The sequence below is a fragment of the Pteropus alecto genome, unplaced genomic scaffold, assembly GCF_000325575.1.
Source record: "Pteropus alecto unplaced genomic scaffold, ASM32557v1 scaffold81, whole genome shotgun sequence".
Classification (NCBI taxonomy): domain Eukaryota; kingdom Metazoa; phylum Chordata; class Mammalia; order Chiroptera; family Pteropodidae; genus Pteropus; species Pteropus alecto.
In genome coordinates, this window is record NW_006433378.1 from 11713361 (window position 1) to 11732736 (window position 19376).

At 33.2% G+C, this 19376-nt stretch overlaps 1 protein-coding gene across 1 annotated transcript in view; it reads right to left on the reverse strand.

The window, feature by feature from the left end:
* The window catches only part of TMPRSS15 (transmembrane serine protease 15), a 109594-nt gene that overhangs the window by 26632 nt on the left and 63586 nt on the right, over positions 1–19376 (reverse strand). The window contains 3 exon segments of the mRNA XM_006908283.1: positions 7855–7984; positions 9984–10094; positions 17533–17673. Coding sequence (XP_006908345.1) covers positions 7855–7984; positions 9984–10094; positions 17533–17673 — 382 coding nt within the window.

Genomic DNA, 19376 nt, shown 5'->3' on the forward strand with positions numbered 1-19376 from the left:
ATCTTCTGCCTCTTTTCTCAGGCCCTGCTTAGGTTTCCCTCTTTTGTCTCGCTCTTCAGACTGTTTGCTGTGATAAGAATTCCTCCCTAAAGCAGGAGCTTAGGTAGGGATGTCTTAAGCTTTTGAACACACTAAAGCTAAAAAGAATAATAACAAATGCTGCAAATGATGCATCCAGGCACTATAGCTCATTTCACACTCCCAAAAGGTTTAAGTAATGAACTGAGCCCGGTGGAATTAGTCTGAAAAGGTTATATATATATATATATATTTTTTTTTTTCTGTAGAAGAATGGACCATCCTTTTCAGATTGGAGGGAAAGAAGAGGATTGATTTGGCAGGACAGAAAGTAGGGGAGAGCATTTTAATAGGCTGGGGATCGGTGAATGAAAGGGATTTAAGGCAAAGGATGGCAAAGATTCCCACTGGGAGAGTCAGGACATGTGTGCTGTTCATTAAACACTATGACTGAACTGGACACATTGCAACTACATATGCTTATTTATTTACCATATTTATAGCAATGCACCTAGCACTCACCCAGCACTATGATTGCTTAGCACACAGGTAAGCTTAATTTTAGATTTTCTGACCTCAACTCTTAAAATTCTGTGACACACAGAAGAAATGCCAATAGGAAAAATTATCTTCACTTAATCAATTTCCTTCTTTATACAAGCTACTGTATTAAGAACAAGAGAGAAACTGATGGATTAGTCTGGTGGCTGCTCTCTTTTGTCTTAAAGATGTAATGGTATTAGGATGGTAACAAACTCCTGGCATCTCTTACCAAAAATATGGCTGAAAGAAGTGATACTTAGCAGAAATTGTCAGAGACAGGATCTCTGTGAGCAACATCTTGGGCAACTTGGTCTTAATCTCTTGTAGTGTATCCATGATTCGTTTGTTACATTATTTTCTCAGCTTCCATTGAAGTTTATTGTTGAATAAGAGGTGTATAATATATACCACCACATTTACTATAGTTTTTTAAATGCATATATTTTTTAATGCATTATTACTGTATAAGGACATACATACATTTCCTTTAGAATTTAGTGTCAAGAGAAATCTGTTTTCCCTATGGAACTGGTAGCATGTACCTTATCTCATAATTAAAGTTATGCAATTTTTAATGTTTCCTTTTTGCATGAAATCTCAGATACAAACATTAGTATTTATGCTGACCTTGTATCTCTTATAGATTTGCTTCCTTATTTCTTTGGACCTTATTTTCATCTACTACTCTCTTAATCTTACTGCACATACTCTTTGTTATAAATCACCTCCCTTTCTCTTGAAAGGAATAAGAGCATAAAGAAAAGAAGAAAATGGAAAAAAATAAGAGAAAAAAGAAGGGAGAAAATAAGGAAGTGAGGAAGGAAACAAAAAATAAAGAAGACAGAAGATAAGGAAAAGAGAAGGAAAAATTGAAAGAAGGAAGGAAGGAAGACGGTATACTATTCTATTAGATTTTTATCAATTTTATTCAAAATTGTCCTTAGTCTCATAGAATATGCAACATTATTTACAGGTTGAACAGCTGGAAATAATTTTTAGAAGGGAACTAGAATGAACAAGAAAACTTTTGTTATTTATTTTATGGGGTGAAAGTTTTCTCCTATCCTTACCTCTTTCTATTTTAGAACATAGAAGTTTCCTCTTCCTCATGTGACAGAATCTAAGGGAATGGTAAAGATATTGGCTTGGGATAATCATAATTTCTTGTTGTTTTTGTCAAATAGACTTTGAGTAAAAAAAGTTTTTGAGAAAAAAAAAAGGCTGTAATATACTTCGTAGATTAATTAGCTATATGTTGCAGAAATATGTTATTAGAAGATGATCCATAATGATACCAAAATATATATAAAAATTCTTAACCCTTTAAATGTATAATTCTCAGTAATTTGCTTGCCACATAAACCTCTCTGGGGGGTTACAAAATACCAATTAGAGTGTAAGTCAAAATAAGAGGTAAAGACAATGAAAATTCCCCCTAAATTGTATTAATACAAATAAGTGACAATTCACATAAGAGTTCCCAATAATATGTTTTCAAATACTTAGTGGGAGAAGTCAGAAATGATTTTTTCCAAGCAAGCCATTTTACCAGCCTGTGGTTAACAGAAATCTAGTAGATTTTGTTTTTGTTTTTGTTTTTGTTCTTTTTTTTACTTTTTAAATGATATACTTCTTATAGTGGCCTTTTAAAACTTCCTACTCTTGTTTTGGTTTATTGGAGGAAAAAAAATTTCCAGAGAATTAAAATAGGCTGGTGTCACAATGACAAGCTAAAGAATCCCCTGGATTAAGTCAGAGATGGTCCACAACCTGGCTACAGTAGAAAAATAAAATGTTTGATGTTTTGTTTTCTTTCAGTTTGTTTTGTGTTTAATGCTAGGTGAAAGCAAACTGCCTAGTTTTAGAGATGTTTTAGACAAATTCTATATTTTCTACTGAAACAAATACACAGAGTTTCATGGGTTTCTCTACTTTATCAAGATCACCTGGGGCTCTGTAAGACCCAAGACCTCTGGACCTCACACCGCCAAGGTCCCGGGCTGAGGTCTATGGAACGCCTAGTCGTCTGCGATAATATGGAGGAGTTTGCAGTTGGATGAAAAATAACTACGTCTTTATTTTTATTAACCTCTAATTGAAATTTAGTCTTTCTTTCTGATACAAGTAACCACAATATTATTAACAGCACTTATAATTTTTTCACTAACTAGAGATATTTCATATCGTATTGCAGTTGCTGCATACATCTAAGAATATCATTTTTCCTCACCTTTGATCTGACAGTAATCGTTACAACCACCAGAATATCTGACTTAATACCTTGATTAAAAAATATGTTAGCATATCATATTTATAATATTTTGATAATTATTTTTAATGTAATTAATTTTCTTTGTAATTATGTGCATTTTATACACTTAATAATTTGAACCTAAGAAGAAGTTGGTAAGTTTCACCAGACTGCCAAAAGTGTGTATGACACACAAAAGAAGGTTAAGGACAAGGACTCCTACCCTAGATTATCATTCTCAAACTTCAGGGTGCAATGGAGTCACTTGAAGAGTTTATTCAAACATAGATTGCTGGGCCTACTCTAGGCTCTCTGATGAGTAGGTCTGAGGTGGCGTTTCAAAATTTGCATTTCTATACATGCATCCTAGGTGTTGCAGATGCTTGTTCTAAACTTAGAGGCGGAGCAGCACTGACCTAGACTACCCTGAATCCAAACATCTGGGACCAAGACTAGATGACTCTACTATATAACCAGGTTAGGGAGCAGCCAATCCAGTTCCTGGATTACAAGCTAGTGCTTTCACTTGCTTGCCCAGAGTAGACATAATTACCTAACCCATTGTGCTTTTTCCAATCCTGTCAGAAAATAAACCTATAAGATATTAATCTTAGAAAGTTATAAAATTACTGTACTTTGCTATTAAGCATTTTCTTCTTTCTTATTTTTAGTTAATTCATTTCTAATTTTAAAACAGAAAAGACATCTAAGTTATAATTTGTACTTCAGGCAAATGATGAGCTTTTAGTTTAGTCAATTAAACCAAGTAAAATAGTATTTTTCCCCACTATCTCGCCTTCAGTACCCCATCTTCCCCATTCTCACACTAGGAACATAGCTAAGAATTTAATTTTTTTCTTTAGTGCTAAATTTGTAAATTAAAAATAACTGAAAACATTATTTAATTATTTCTGTGTAAAGCTAGCAAATAAGTAATCATTTAAAGTCGAAGATAGTAGTTATACTTTTTCTACTAATCCTCCTATCTTATCTTTGTCGTAATTTTGTGTTAAGGTTTTTCTCACATATTTGAAAAACTGGAGTCAATGATAAGAACAAGAATGCTTACTTCTCTACAGTTTCTCAAACTAATATGAAACCAGTTCTATTTTCAGTTTCCGGGACCCAGTGCTAAATTGTAGATACAAATTTGCTGCATGAATATGTAGGATATTAAATCATTATGCTCTAATTATTAGGATGTCTTATTAAAAAAATTTTTTACTCCTCACCCTCTACATTTTTAAACACTTCCAAAATGGAAGAATATTGAAGTAATTCCAGTTCTCATACTGGGTTTGAGAATGAGAGGCTCAAGCGATATTTCTGATATTTGAGCTGAAGGTATCTAGCACAGAACCATAATGGGATTGAAAAATTAACATCAATTCTTCATAGGCTGCCTAATAAGGATACTTGTAACTAATCTATTTTTAATACATTAGTATTTCCTAAATTCTGTAAAGCCATAACAAACCTGATGACTTCTGGTTTTTAATGGCTTAGCAAAGCAAATCTACTGCATAGTTCATTCACTGGGTTAATAACAGGGTAGTGTGCTTTCCTAGGAAATATTATTTAAAAAATAACTACTCTAAATTTCTTTAGCATTTATTCTCACATCAGTATAAAATATTTTCTTTCATGCTTTGATCAGAGACATGAACATGTTGTTCAAAGTCCTTTTTACTTATGCACGCTATAAATGGCGGGGAATGAAAATGTTTCATTTAAAAAAGGGGAAGGTTGATGAAATCTGCCTCATATGATGTACTAGAATGTTTGGGGAATTGCATTTTGTACTTTATCTGCATAAATAATCTTGAGACACTACAGCGCTTTTTAAATAGATTGACTCCTAAATTACTCTCCACTGTACCAAACACATCATTTTAAACTTGCTAAGTTTCTTTTGGGTTACCATGTACCAGTCCAGACAAATTCTCATTAAGGCTATAACTTTCTTTCAATTATCATGGCACTATGGAGACTATTTAATAAGTGCAGGCCCGAAGATTAAAGTTTTTGCAGAGATTACTTCATTTCTGAGGAAATGCCTGTGCCTGACCTTCATCAAAAATATTGCAGTTAAGGCAGTGGGATGTACTGCTTGTTTTATGCACATTAAAAAAAATCTAGTTCTTTGTCCATGTCTCCAGATGGAAGGATTGTGATTCCTAGGAAATGAGGTCAGTGAACTAAAGAGTAAAATCTGGCTGGGGGAAAACATGTAAATAGTACACAGTTGTGTGGAATTGGCTGTGATCCACTCAGCTCAGGCCATTTTCTAGAAGGCCTTTTCTGACATGCATAGATTGAGTAAGGTCTCCTACAGCATATTGAATTTATCACATTATATTGTAATTATCTATTTATGTGTCTATGCCCACCACACTGAGAACAAGACCTATGACTTATTCATCCATGGAACAGACACAATATCACTGCTAATCTTTTAGAACAAATTAGAAAAATCTCTAGTTCAGGATAGAAAAAAATAAATGATTAGACTTCTGATACAGGAGTAATCGGAGTAATCTAAATAATATATTTATATTAGAAACAGTTATAAAATAATAAAGATATATGTTTCCTTTCCAATACACTCTCTCATGCAATTATAGTAATCAGCATTTTGCTATCATGCAACATATTTCATTCAAACTCATTAAAAGAGACTTCTGTCGAAGAATATGTTGACCTTTTTCACCTTTGTAAATGTTTCGCCTTATCTCCATATATCCTTCAGGAAACAATTTAGTTAAGATGCACAAACCACACTAGGAAAAAACTCCAGTGTTTATAGTTATAAAGTCATGCTTAGAAAGGTGGTAAATTGGAATATAAGCCCCAGTGCAGTGAAAGCCCAATATACACACATGTGATCCAGGGCATTTGGATTCATTAATTGTGGAAAAAAGCTCAACTTACCAATCTCCTTAGCCTACTCTTTACTAAGCTTCTGAGTCTATAAAACAGCTCCTCAGAACTGTCAAGTTTAATAGTGGAAGAAAATGACTTCTTAGGACTTCACCTGTGTGAACTTGCCATTGCACTGAAATCAACATTAAAGTGAGAACCTAGAATCAATGCCACTTACCCAGTGCTTTACTTGAAGTGAGAATAAATAAACGAGTGTCAGTTTCAGTGTTTTGTTGACTCGTCCTCAAAATACATTATTCCTCCTGCAATTCACCCACCTCCAAGACTCTTTATGTCTCAAAACCCCCCATGTCGAAAGGGTTTTTGTTAGAATAAAAGCAATAATGTATAGTAGGAAGGATTATATATATAAAGTGCAGAAAGTTTCCAAATGATTCGCATAAGTGAAATTGATGATTATTTACATAATAGATGATAAAACTCACTTTCTCTCTCTGCTCTTGATAGAAATTGACTTTCTGGTGAGGCTGACATCACTTGAATGAGACTTGGAGCCAGGGAGTTCCCATTCTGAATGAACAGCATTTTAGGAAGTAAGGGAGTTGAAAGCTTTCGATCCAATTGCAAGAAGCTATGGAACATTTCCGATACTCTGACTGGAACTTCAACACATTTTCCTTTGGTAAAATATCTATATGTGGTGGTTAGTACTATCCTGACATTAATATACAATATAACTCTCTCAGTCTACTAGAAATTAAATAGCTATTATGGGCTACGCTAAGACCTAACCATTACACTATTATTTTTAGTGGAAGACATGTTTTTGGTTAAAAAAATAAACATTTTGAAATAAATTTTGAAAAATTTGTATATAGCATGAAGACTGACATATGAATTATTAATTAGTTAGAAAGAGGGCCCCATATTACAAAATAGCAATCAGTTAATTACATTTGATTTTGATGAACTAGGAACAGTTGAAATAATTACCAAATGCTGAGGGTATATGTGGATGTGGGCTTAAATTATTTTCCTTCATAACTTTATGCAATCTTTTAGAACAAATTAGAAAATCTTTCTCCATTTCAAGACAGAAAAAATAAATGGTGATGACATATTGGACAACCTTTGACATACTTTTAGATAGATAGATATATCTACATTTATACGTACATATATTTATATATAATGTATTATTTATTTCTTCAACAAATGTTTATTTAGCACCTATATTTTGAGACAATGATAAGTCTAGGTGTTAAAATGCAATAATAAATCAAGTAAACATGGTCACATTTATAAACTTTATAAATGTGACCAATAAGGTCACATTTTATTACCGATAAGTAATACAGTGCTATAAGTGATAAAATAACCATATGTGACCCACTATGGTTAAATCTCCCAAATCATGAATACCAAATAATCAGAATGGTGAATTAGAGTTGACTGACTGTACAATTTAAAAAAAAAGGAAATTATTACTACTGTTATTACCTTCCATTTTCCAACTCATTACTTTCGAGATTGATGGGAAGATAAAAATTGAATATGGTGAACTTCTATATTTGATGTAATATATTATGACATTAGACTGGAGGTATAAAAATTTTTGATGAGTCATTAATATGGATTTATCACTTGCATTACCCTTCTTGAGTATATCTTGAAATACTGCATATCTTTTCTCACAACAATCATACTGTTACAAATTTTCCAAAAAAAAAAAAAAACTATGTAAACATGTTGCAAAGGTATAGCAAAAGCAAAAGCATATTCTCTTCATGCTTGTGATAGTTACGTATATTATGATATAGCATAAAATGGAATATTTAATTTTCTTAAAAATAATAACCTATAGAAAATATTTAATGACATGATAAATGCTCATGTGTCAGTAGGTTATAAAACAGTATAATGTACTATTTTATATAATTTTAAAATATAATATTTCTATATACTTATATTTACATAATATTTATTAAAAAGTTATTAACGGTTATTTTTTAAGAAAAGGGTTAATCAAGATTTTTATTTTCTTTCTTTTGCTCATGTATATTTTCTAAATTCATAACATCCATAAATTTGAAATATCTTAATAAACCCAATTTGATAACAATAAAAGTCTTAAAAGAGAGCTAAGTAGAATTACTTACCCCAGTCCCAGCAGCTGACAAACATCATTTGAAATCTGGGTTGTCCAGTTCTCAGCACACGCTACATGCCATATGCTCTGAATTCTGAACTGTACCAAACCAGTGTTCGTGGTGCCATTGGAAAGACGCACTAAAGAGATTAGACACAGGGTCATTTTGACCTAAGCTGATAAAGATAAATGATGGACTCTAAACTAAATATGCAATATTCTTAACATTTAGAGTTTAAAGATTGATTATAATTTTTCTTAAGAGTATATTTGGAAGGTATAACAAGTGTTAGAGAGGATATAGAGAAAAAGGAACCCTCATACACTGCTAGTGGGACTGCAAATTGGTACAGCCACTATGGAAAACAGTATGGAGGTTCCTCAAAAAACTAAGAATTGATTTACCATATGATCCAGCAATCCCTCTACTGAGAACCAGCAATCCCTCTACTGGGTATTTACCCCAAAGACTTGAAAACTCATATTCAAAAAGATATTTGCACACCAGTGTTCATAGCAGCATTATTCACAGTGGCCAGGACGTGGTAGCAACCGAAGTGTCCTATGATAGATGACTGGCTAAAGAAGCTGTGGTACATATATACGATGGAATATTACTCATCCATAAGAGAAGATGAAATATTGCCATTTGTGACAATGTGTATGGACCTTGAGACAATCATGCTAAGTAAAATAAGCCAGACAGAAAAAATTGAAAACCGCATGATATCACTTATATGTGGGATATAAACCTAAAAACAACAAATGGACAGGACAAACAGAGACTCATAGAATGGACAATAGACTAGTGGTTACCAGAGGGTAGGAGGGAGGGGGAAGGGGGAAGGTAGATGGGGTAAAGGGGGTCAAAAATGTAAAACTGGAAGTTATGTTAATTATGTCAAGTGAATAAAAATAAACAAACAAACAAACAAACAAACAAACAAATAAATAGATAGATAGTATATTGGAAGTCCTAAGTTGAAAATATAAATTTGGTAGTCTTAATTTTTCTCTTCGTATAACTATAAAAAAAGTAGAAATATGCAAGTTCTTTGCGCATCAATACGGCAAATGAACAGATGGTAAAGTTATTCATGAAGAGGATATCTTGCACATTTAGTCTCTGAAAGAAGAGAAACTCAAATTCAGGAACAACTGTAGGCATCGTCCCCTACATCTTTCTCCAGAAACCACTGTCCTTGCACTTTTTCTTTTGCTGTTTGGTTTCTATCATCTTTATCACCATCTTACAACCATTTTGAATAGAGTTTTAAAGCCATTAGGGATTGAATCAAGCTAAGTTAGTTTATCAAACAAGAAAAAAATCTCCAATGGAAGTTTTACCTATAAACACCATATTGTAATTATGTAAGTAAATGCTATTGTTTTCATTTTTTTTTTCCTATTATGAGAGGAATACGAGCATTGACTTCAGAATTGGACAGACTTAGGTTGAAAACACAGCTCGACCCCCTACTAGGTGTGGCATGTTTGGCAGTCACTTCTCCAAGTCTCAGTTTTCTCATGGTTGAAATAGAACTAATTCTTGTTATGTTAAGATTGTTTTACAGCACTTAGTTACATTGCATGGTACATAATAAGTAGCATTAAATATTTGCTTAGAAATGAAAGTAAGGCATAGTAAGAGTAGCCATTACTCGTGTCATAGAGATCTGGAGTGGGGTTGGACTTGAAGACTCAAGGCAGGAGTAGTAGTAAATAGTGAGGAATCAAGCATGCAAAGGGCAAAGTAGAAAGTCAGTTATAAATAAACCTGAGGTGCCTCTATTTGTAGGTGATGCACAGAGTATAATTGCCAATAAAAATGGTGCTCAAGTGCCTTGTGTAGGCTACTGCCTCTCTGTGATATTTTATGCTTTCTGTGTAAATATGGATTGTCCTAGATTTAAAGTTATTAAGTGTAGTAAATTTAAACAACAAAAAAACTAATACAGGAGCCATGTTAACTTTTTGATTTCTAACCAGAATGGGGATAGAGGTGCTGAAAACAGTGAGAGATGTCCAGACCCCAAAGCATCAAAACATGTGGCAATACATACATCCATAATCTTCCTTTCATATTTGTAGAATCCAAATGTAAAGTGACAAAAATATTTTCCTAAAAATACTACATACCACAATGCGCTTCATCCGAGCCATCCTTACAGTGTGGAAGACTGTCACAGAGGTTGATTAGCGGAACACACTCTCCATTCTTACACTGAAAATAATCTTCTTCACAGGGTTCTATGGGGAAAGAATATTCATTGTATAAAATAAAGAAGTGACAAATAGATAATTCTGGATGACCTATCCCATTCTGTCCCTTTTAAACAACTGCCCTTTGGCACTGCACATGGTTGAGCTGGGTTTGCTATCAATAAGACTATACAGTTGGTTGCTCAGAATGCTCAGAAATAGTAGTGTCAAAGCCAGAGATATGGCTTGAGAAGAGTGTGGATAAAACCTTAAGCATATCCTTTGCACACTGTAGTGCCAAGAGATGGCTGAAGGCTTTAGCACACACCCTTCCCTCACAATCTTTGTTAGTCTCTCTTTAATGAACTCCTTTATTCCAAATGAACTCCTTTATTCCAAATGTACGAGCAGCAATCGTTGGAATGTTACACTAGTGTAGAGAAATCTCTTGGTTTTATCATCCAAACGATACCTCCAAACCTTTATTATACAGAAATGTGGAAGTTTCCTTTTGCTGGGAACAAAGTTGGCCTAGGCTAGAAACGGTGAGCTCAATTAAAGTATGGTCAGGTGGGAAAAAGTAGTCACAGAAAAATAGACACTCTGCAATAACAGTTATTTGAAAGGAAGCTGGAGATTGAACGCCCCACAAGTAAAGCAGGATTAATGTCCTGAGAACATGCTTAAAACGTAAAGAAACTAAAGGAAAATAAACGAAGAGGCTGGACAATAAAGGAATCGAGTACTGGGGGCAGTTGGTGGTTTTCAGAGTCTGAGCTGTGTGAAAGGAGGCCTACTAGAAATATTGACTGTTTAAGGGAGTGGGTGGTGTTGTTTCCTGGAACTCATTGATCTTAAAGGATTTTGTCCTGAGAGAGATGTCATCTCACAGAAAGAGGGGTTTGCTTCCCTCGAGATTTCTTTTCTAATTATGGCTTAAGAGGGATAGCTACATGCCGACGAGATCTCTGTTGAGGATCACGTGGAATTTGGGTCCCCTGAGAAGAAAAATGGTGGTTGGTATGGAGAGGCCTAATGTCTCTTACCCTACATGGCACATGAATAGTCATAATAGGGAAGCAAAAGCACTTGATAAAAATAATGAAAATTAATCATAAACTATTATATTGAAAACAATGCATGATTAATTTTTGTTAATAGCTTTCAAAATATAGGTTTAAAATTCATATTAAAATGATTTCAAAATCAAATTGTACTAATCTCCATACAGACTTTCTCAGTTTATGATGACCAAATGTAATGGCACTTGGAAGAAATCATTCCTGTTTTAGATTCTAGGTGGTCACTCCAAATCTGAGATCACTGATAATACCATTACACTTTAAAGAGAGTTACTATAGCCATATTATACTTACTTAAAAAAAAAAACCAACAAAAAACTGGTCCATTAACTATCAATACCCATCACCTATTTCCAGTTATTAAAAAAAAAAAAAAGAATTAGAGTTGTTTTTCTAAAAATTAGACTGCATAAAGTTCTTGAGGAGCTGTGCTTTCGGGTGGGTAAGGGGAAAATGGTGCCACCGCACAAAAATGAGTGGTGCCCCAAGACAACCAATTCATACTGGTTGCTTTAAAGGAATGAGACCAACACCTCACACCCTAGCTGAAAGTTTATTACACTGCAGAATCACAAGGACTGGTGTTTCCATGGCACTAGTGCAGGGGCTTTCAATTTTTTTTTTCAACTGTGACTAGAATAAGAAATAGATATCAAACTATAGCTGAAGATGCACCAATATATGTGTGTATGACTAAATACCCTTAATTTTGTCCTAGTCTGTTCTATTTTGTTTTGTTCTATCCCATCCCATCTCATCCCGTCCCATCCCATCCCATCCCATCCCATCCCGTCCCGTCCCATCCCATCCCATCCCATCTCACCCCATCCCATTCATTCCATGACAAGGAATGCTGGTCAAAACCAAATAAATTAATTTCATGGCCCACCGCTTGAGAAATATCAAGCTAAACTTCAGTATAGTGAAAGATTTTATGGAAGATAGTAATTCTAGTTTACTAGGGTTTGTGGGCAGATAGCTGAACTCCCCTTGATAGTAGTTCAGACTAGGAGGGAGGGTGGCAGTGGAAACATTGTGCATTTTATCTATGTGTAGGGCAGTGTGTGAGTTTCCATTTGCCCATTAGGCCCTGAGAATTATAATTGAATGACAGCTGCCTGACAGGAAAAGCAGGCTCCAGTACAAAGAAGTGAAGTGATGGAGACTGAGGGTGAATATTAGAAGCTGAGCCAGGTTATAAGGAATCATCTAGAAGAATGTTACTCATGCCTACACTGTACTGAGCAAGCAGGAGAGAGGAATCCTCCAAAAAAATCCAGAACTCCGTTCTACAAAGGAGCCAGCATTTGGTCCAGAGCCATTGTTAGCCAAAAGAAAACTATAGTGATGATAGAATTTTTTCCAGTCTGCCTCTTCCCTGACACTGTAGCTATGTATGGGAAGATGGAAGGGAAAGAAAGTGAAGAATGAGTCAAAGACAGTATTTCTATCCTCCTCTACCTTAAGTTATTGGGCTAAGTTTTGTGCTCGTGTTGAGATTAAAACAAACAAACAAACAAATAAACAAACAGCTTTTGCATTAGATGATATTAAAGTTTTGATGCTATATTTGAAAGTACACTTTAATATCTAAAAGTGAGTCTTAACTACCCAGTTAAGAAAACTTGATACCCGAAATAACTGGCAAACTGAAGAGATCTGCTTGAAATGTTCAAGGGCAAAAGAGAGATTTGAAATAAAGTAAATGGAGAAAAATAAGCTTTTCTGGTTTATATTCTCAATGAGTCCATTCTTTATGTTGAATATGCAATATACTAACTGCAATACTCATAATGCCTGGTTTCTCTATCTTTATATGCCCAGAGTGTGACAAAATGCCAGATACAAAATAAGAAATCCATATATTTGTTGAACATTAACTGAATTAATTTATGTTAAATTAGTGATATACCACCCCCCCTAAATTGGCATAAGCCTCAGTAGTAGAGTTGACACCATATAAAGCAATCTTTAAAAGTATGATTTAAAAATATATTTTTTAATTAGGCGATTGATTGGTTGATGGTAACATTATTGATTTGAAAAATAAAAGTCAGTTCTATGAATTATGACAGTAAAGTTTACTTATTTGAATTTGAATGGTGGTTAAAGTATGGGCTTGGTAAGCATATAGACTTGGTTTAATACTCAATTTAGCCATTTTCTTTTAATTTATTTTTGACCTTGGACAAATAAATTAGTTTTTCTGAGAATCAGTTTCCTTGACTCTCAAATGAGAACAACTATTATTTATGTCTTAGGTATATCATGAAAGTAAGTTAGAAAATTAAAATGGATTTAGTATAGCAACATAAACACATTGAATGCTCAATAAATAATATTCTTGACAGCAAAAGTAGTAACATTTTAAAATCATCCTTTTAAAAAATTAAAATAATAAAAATCATCCTTTTCACTGATAATTTTAAGTTAACATTCTTACTTCCAGGTGCCAGTTGTGCTCCTTTCCCTTCTAGATAACCGTATAAACAACGAGAAATCACGTGTAATCCATTCCCTTTGGTATCTTACAATAATAATTGGAAGTATTTGTATACTTTATTTTAAACTTTGAAAAATTCTATATTTTTTCAATCCAAATCTAAGTTACCTTAATAAAAAAATATATTAAAGGAGACATAGCTGGGCTGATCATTTGTATAAATCTTTGCCCCATGAGAGAAGTAGGATACATATATCAAATATAATACTATTAAGGAAGTTCTAGTAAATGTAATTACCAGTTTGTTTCACAAACACATATTTTTTAACTGGATTAGTAAGATGATAAATGGGCAAAGACAAACATTACTATTTTAACTGACTTTATATATCTTCCTAGAATTCATTTTTATTTAAATAGGAAGACTTAAAGCTAGATATACATGTGTTAGTATTTATATATTCTATTTAAAATCTATACTTTAATATGTGCTATATTTATTTAAAAAGTTGACAGCCTAATTAAATATCTATGATCAAAAATCTTAATATACTTATAGAATGTTAATCACTAGTTATTTTTAAATTATCTCATTACTTTGTAATTATAGATAAATTTATTGATAATTTTACTTTTTTACCAGTGTAGTCAAGCCATATTTAGTTGGAAAAACATATTTGTTGAATAGAAATTTAAATATCCAAATTAAAATATGAATGAGTTTCAGATATAAAAACCTGAAAATTGTAATTCATTTTTGTGCTCCAGTGAAAGATGTTAAGGTTATACCCTATGAATCTAGAAAAATTAACTTGTTTCTGTAAGAGGAATGCACTGAATGAAAAAATGCTGAATGGGGCAAAATGATCTATTGTTGCTGAACTGAATAGAAATTATAAATTCTGAGGAGAGGTAAAATAAATTCTTTAAAAATTTCCCCTACATGCATGAACTGGATTCTGATTGTTTGCGATATATAGTAGTTTAGCTTCATTAAGAAGTCTTTAACCCAAAAGTTTAACTCTCTGTGGCCTCTGAAATCTTATTTCTGATTGTTTTATGTTCATAGTGAGAGAGGGAAAAAGAAATATTGCTAAGAATTGAATTTCCCCATCTTCTTTTTATGAAGTCTCCAGTAGCCCTGCTTCATTTAGTCAACATATGCTTGGTTTTAAATGGAAATGAATTGATCTCTAAGGCATACGCCACACAATCTGAGGAGGGCTCTAAACCCCTGAATGTAATCAGCTGCCACTTCCACAGTTGCCTGATAAGCACTATTGAATTCTAAATGAAGACTCTCAGTATCACAAAAGAGCAACGAAGGGACATTTATAGGAGACAGATCTCAATAAATCTGTACTTTATATATTCTAGTTTAATGTAACTGGAAATGTTCAAAACAGGATAAAGAAAGGAGATAAAAAAAATATGTTATGTAATTGTTTTACGTCTCAACTGAAGGCTTTGGAAGGTGTCCCCAAAATATCTCAGGAAATAAATGAAGCACATAAACATTGAACATTTATGATACCCCTTTTATATTTTTTCCAAAATGACCAGCAAAGCAGAACATCACTATAAACAGATATGTGTGCCCAAACTCTCTTTCCATTACCAGCTTAATTATCTTCCACTGCCAAATCCCTGTTTCTGTAATTGCTTTTCAGTTTTTTGGTGTAAACATCTCCCCAGGAGAAGATTGTGCTGACGATGACTCAATCACTCAATTTTCTTACTCCCCAGTAGCATCTGTACCATATCCAGGAGGAATGTGAAACCACATTCCCAGCATTTTCACCAAGCAGTGATGGTCATGGAAGACTTCATTCTAACTTCAACCAAGGGAATTTTCTCTAAATGATTTATTTCCTAAGTAACATCATCATAGTAGTTGAAATCTAGTGAAAGAGCAAACAATTATATACAATTCCTACACCATAAATCTGGTATCTATTTTGTGTTATAAGCCATAGATTATGCTCTTTCGGCTTTCATCTTGAATAGAAATTATCTGTAATATTTTTTCATAATCTTTGATGTTGTATCTATCTCATTATAAGAATCTGATAAAAACCATTAACTATATTTTTGATGAAAGAGATTTATTGCTGTCTGCCTTTTCACAATCTATTCTTATCTTTATACTTCTTTCTTCCCTCTTCATTTACAATTTAAAATATGGGTTTAATGACCTACTAATTTCTCTAAAATTTTGTTTTAAGATGCTTTCTTTTTTGCAGATGGTGGAATACCCAATAATTATTTCAATTGTTTGGATTTATGAAAATTTGCTCCCATATTGGTTAACGTTATTAGTTTTTTTAATCTCATTAATTCAGTTGGTTTTACTATTTATCACCATTTCTTTAAAAAATATAATACTTCTTTCAAAAGTACTTTCCATGACATCTTTGTTGAAAAAAGTTTGGAAGGCCTTCCTCTTCAGTAAAATAAGTATTAGGTATTTGCTTGCTCTATTTTAAGATACTTTGCAGAACTCTGCACATATTCTATTCCATTCAAATATGAATAATATTGATGCCTATACATTTTTTATTGCAGGAATTTCTCCTCAAAAACTTAGAAATACCTGTCTTTAAGTATTGAAAATAAAATGCGTAAACTATAAAGCTGATCTGATTTTTAACACCTTTAAAAAGTGATGTTTATTCTGCTTAGGAATTTGACAAAAATTTTTCCTTACAAAATTTAAAATTTTATACAGTACATAACACTAATTTCCAATTATTAATTTTTTTATGGCAAGCAATAAGACTTGATGATTTTTAAGTCACTTTTATCACATCCAATAATTATATAATTTTTCCCCCATTACACCATTCATTGTTAGTTTTGATTGGTTCTTTTCCTTTGGAAATGCCTATTATTTTCAAAATGTGGTTTTGTGTTTTTCCTGCATGCACATTGCAGATTCTCACAATTGTTGTGGCTTCTACTGAAAGCCAGAGGGTAGACAAGATACAAGTCAACTTCCATATTTGCTGTGAAGCTGAAAACATACAACTTTCTGTGGATTCAAAGATCTAGGCCAGTGTTGAGTGGAGGAACAGATATTTGCACAGATAGATCTGGGATAAGAAAATAGGCCAGATGAGAATCAAAGCTCCAATCTTACCTGTTTACTAGACATTCTAGTTAAAGACAAACTGACCACAGTCTCCTATGGAAAGGAAAGATAAATGGAGGAAGAAACCTGTATTCTGTCTTCTTGACATATTTACTTAGAGAGAACCACAGAGTGTGGGCAATAGCCTAAGGAAAATCATAATCCAAGAGGAGCAGCAGGCAATAAAACATTCTCTGTAGATTGTTGAATGCAAATAGTTGTATCATACATGAATATAATGCTATAGATAAAGACATCCATGATGAGCAGGCAGGCAATAATTCTCCCCCCTTATGATTATATTATGGGTATAATACAAAAAACAAAGGGTAAGAAGATTGTGCATACCAGCAAAAACCAGCATCGAATTCCTTCATCCTTGATGGCAGTGGCTTTACACTGCTTGTCTCTACGAAGTTAATGATGTTAATATTTTAATTGGATGTCGTTGGCATTCAAATAGCTCACTTGCCTGTCTCCCTGCTGTTCTCCAAAAATGCTCTTGGCAGACAGTCCTCTTTGCTCATGGCGCAATAACCCCATTTTTAATGTATAGAATGGCTCTCTTCGGTGAATAAAATTCACAACTCTTTATATACCCAAGAGATGCAAATAAATCTGCTGAGAAATAGTATAGATCCTGCTTTGAACAAATTCAGGTAGTGGTTAAGCAAATGTAAAGAAAAGAAGAAAATCTTCATTAAGATGAAAATAAAATGAATGTTTTGGAATGCAAACATTGAAATCACATTTAGGCCTTGAAGTCCGAATATACTTTCATTGTGTTGCTCTAAAAATTATGATGCAACATGTCATCTCAAGTGCACTCACCTGGAATTCCTAAGTGATAGCCAGTAGTAAAGTTGGCTTTAAATCCTCCTTTTGTCAATTCCTTGTTGGTGATGAAAAGCACAGTCATTCTGTTGGAGGTTGAGAATACGTCCTTTACAGGACCAGGTCCTGTATACACAGCTGCTCCAAAGGAAAACAAGATAATCACTAAGATGATCCTTTAACTCTAAAAGGAAATATACCCTTTTTCTCATTTCGACCTTCTAGAGGTACACAATATATGACATGGCTTGTTCATGGAGCAGCTACATGTAAGTAAATGTATATCTTCTTTTACATTTTGGACACATTTTCTTAAAAAGCTAACTTCTCTCCTGACCTTTCCCAATATTACTTGAGGTTTCTGTAGCTCTATAATTTAATGATGAATTACTCATAACATTTTCTGGCTTAGCACCACTACTATTCTAAGTTAGTGTTATCTCAGAAAAATGATTATTTGCCTCCTTTTAAAGACCTTTATAAAACAATGGAAATTATAGCCTCCCTTAGTAATTCCATTTAATTTGTTTGATACTTTTTGTGGGTTGAATCATTAGCCTAATCTGAAGGATGGATTAATTAGAGACAGATAAAATAAACCTAAATGGTGGTTTTCAAAATGTTTTGAACTAATCCCTGGGCTTTGGGGATTTCATAAACAATGAAAATCTCTTTACTAAACAATAAAGCCTTAAGCTAATTAAAAAATACATTCATATTAGTAAATAATTTCTATTTTGGAGTCCCCGAAAGCAATTCCGTTTCAAAAGAACTTCTCGCCCACAAATTTGAAAACTATGGTTCTGAGATCCTTTTGGAATTCTTATTTACTTTTCAATGATTGATATAAACTGTAAGAGGTGAAATGATGAAAAACTAACTTTCCTTAGATCATGAGAACACTGAAGTTTTCATTAGAAGGACCACATAACCTAAAAATGAGAAAACTATCCAAAATATCTTTATAACTGTATATTAGAAAATCAAATTTAAAGTTCCTCAGTTCTTTCTAGCACCAACCTCCTGGCTCCACTGATTCTTTCATTGCTTATTTGTCCTCGTGTGGCTCTCAAAATCCTCTCCTTGTGTTCTAGAATTTTGTGGAATTTTGCTGAAGAAACCTACATAATGGATGATGTACTACTATGGCTGTGGAACCCTCTCCATCACTCTACCCCTTCATTGTGATAGAAAGTGCCCTCTGCAGTCTTCATCCATTGGTTGCAATGTTCATGTGGTTGCATCCTGATTGCATCAGGCCAGTTGATAGAAAATTATTAACATGAGTTCAAAGCACAGTTAGATAAAACATTTTACTTACAAAGGATGTTGTTTTATGCATTCTAATTTACCCTTTATCATTTTTATGATTTAATGTGTGAGGTAGCAAGGGACACATCTTTCTTAAAAACTGGTAGTAGTTAAATAAGAAATTAGCTATTATATTTGACTGATAGATTTTTATTATGTTAACATGTATTTTATGATCTAGGTATAATAATTTTCTCAAGAATAGTACATTTCTCTCATGTTTATTAAAAAGTTAATGATCAATACAAAATAGATTGTAGGAAAAAATGAACTTCAGTCAGTTTTCGAACCAATCTTAGATATTTATTAAAAGTAGCTAGTACTAGAGATATAGATAATCAAAATAATAATAAAACATAAAATAAAAATTATTTAAAAATTTTGCATAACAAATACAATTTGTTTTGTTAGTTTGAAATGAAATAAAACTTGATTCAATAGCTATGTTTGGACATCTGATGTGCACATAATGCATAGAAAACTGCATAACGGGTATTATTAGCTCTTAGTCTCCAAGGTATAAGGCTTAT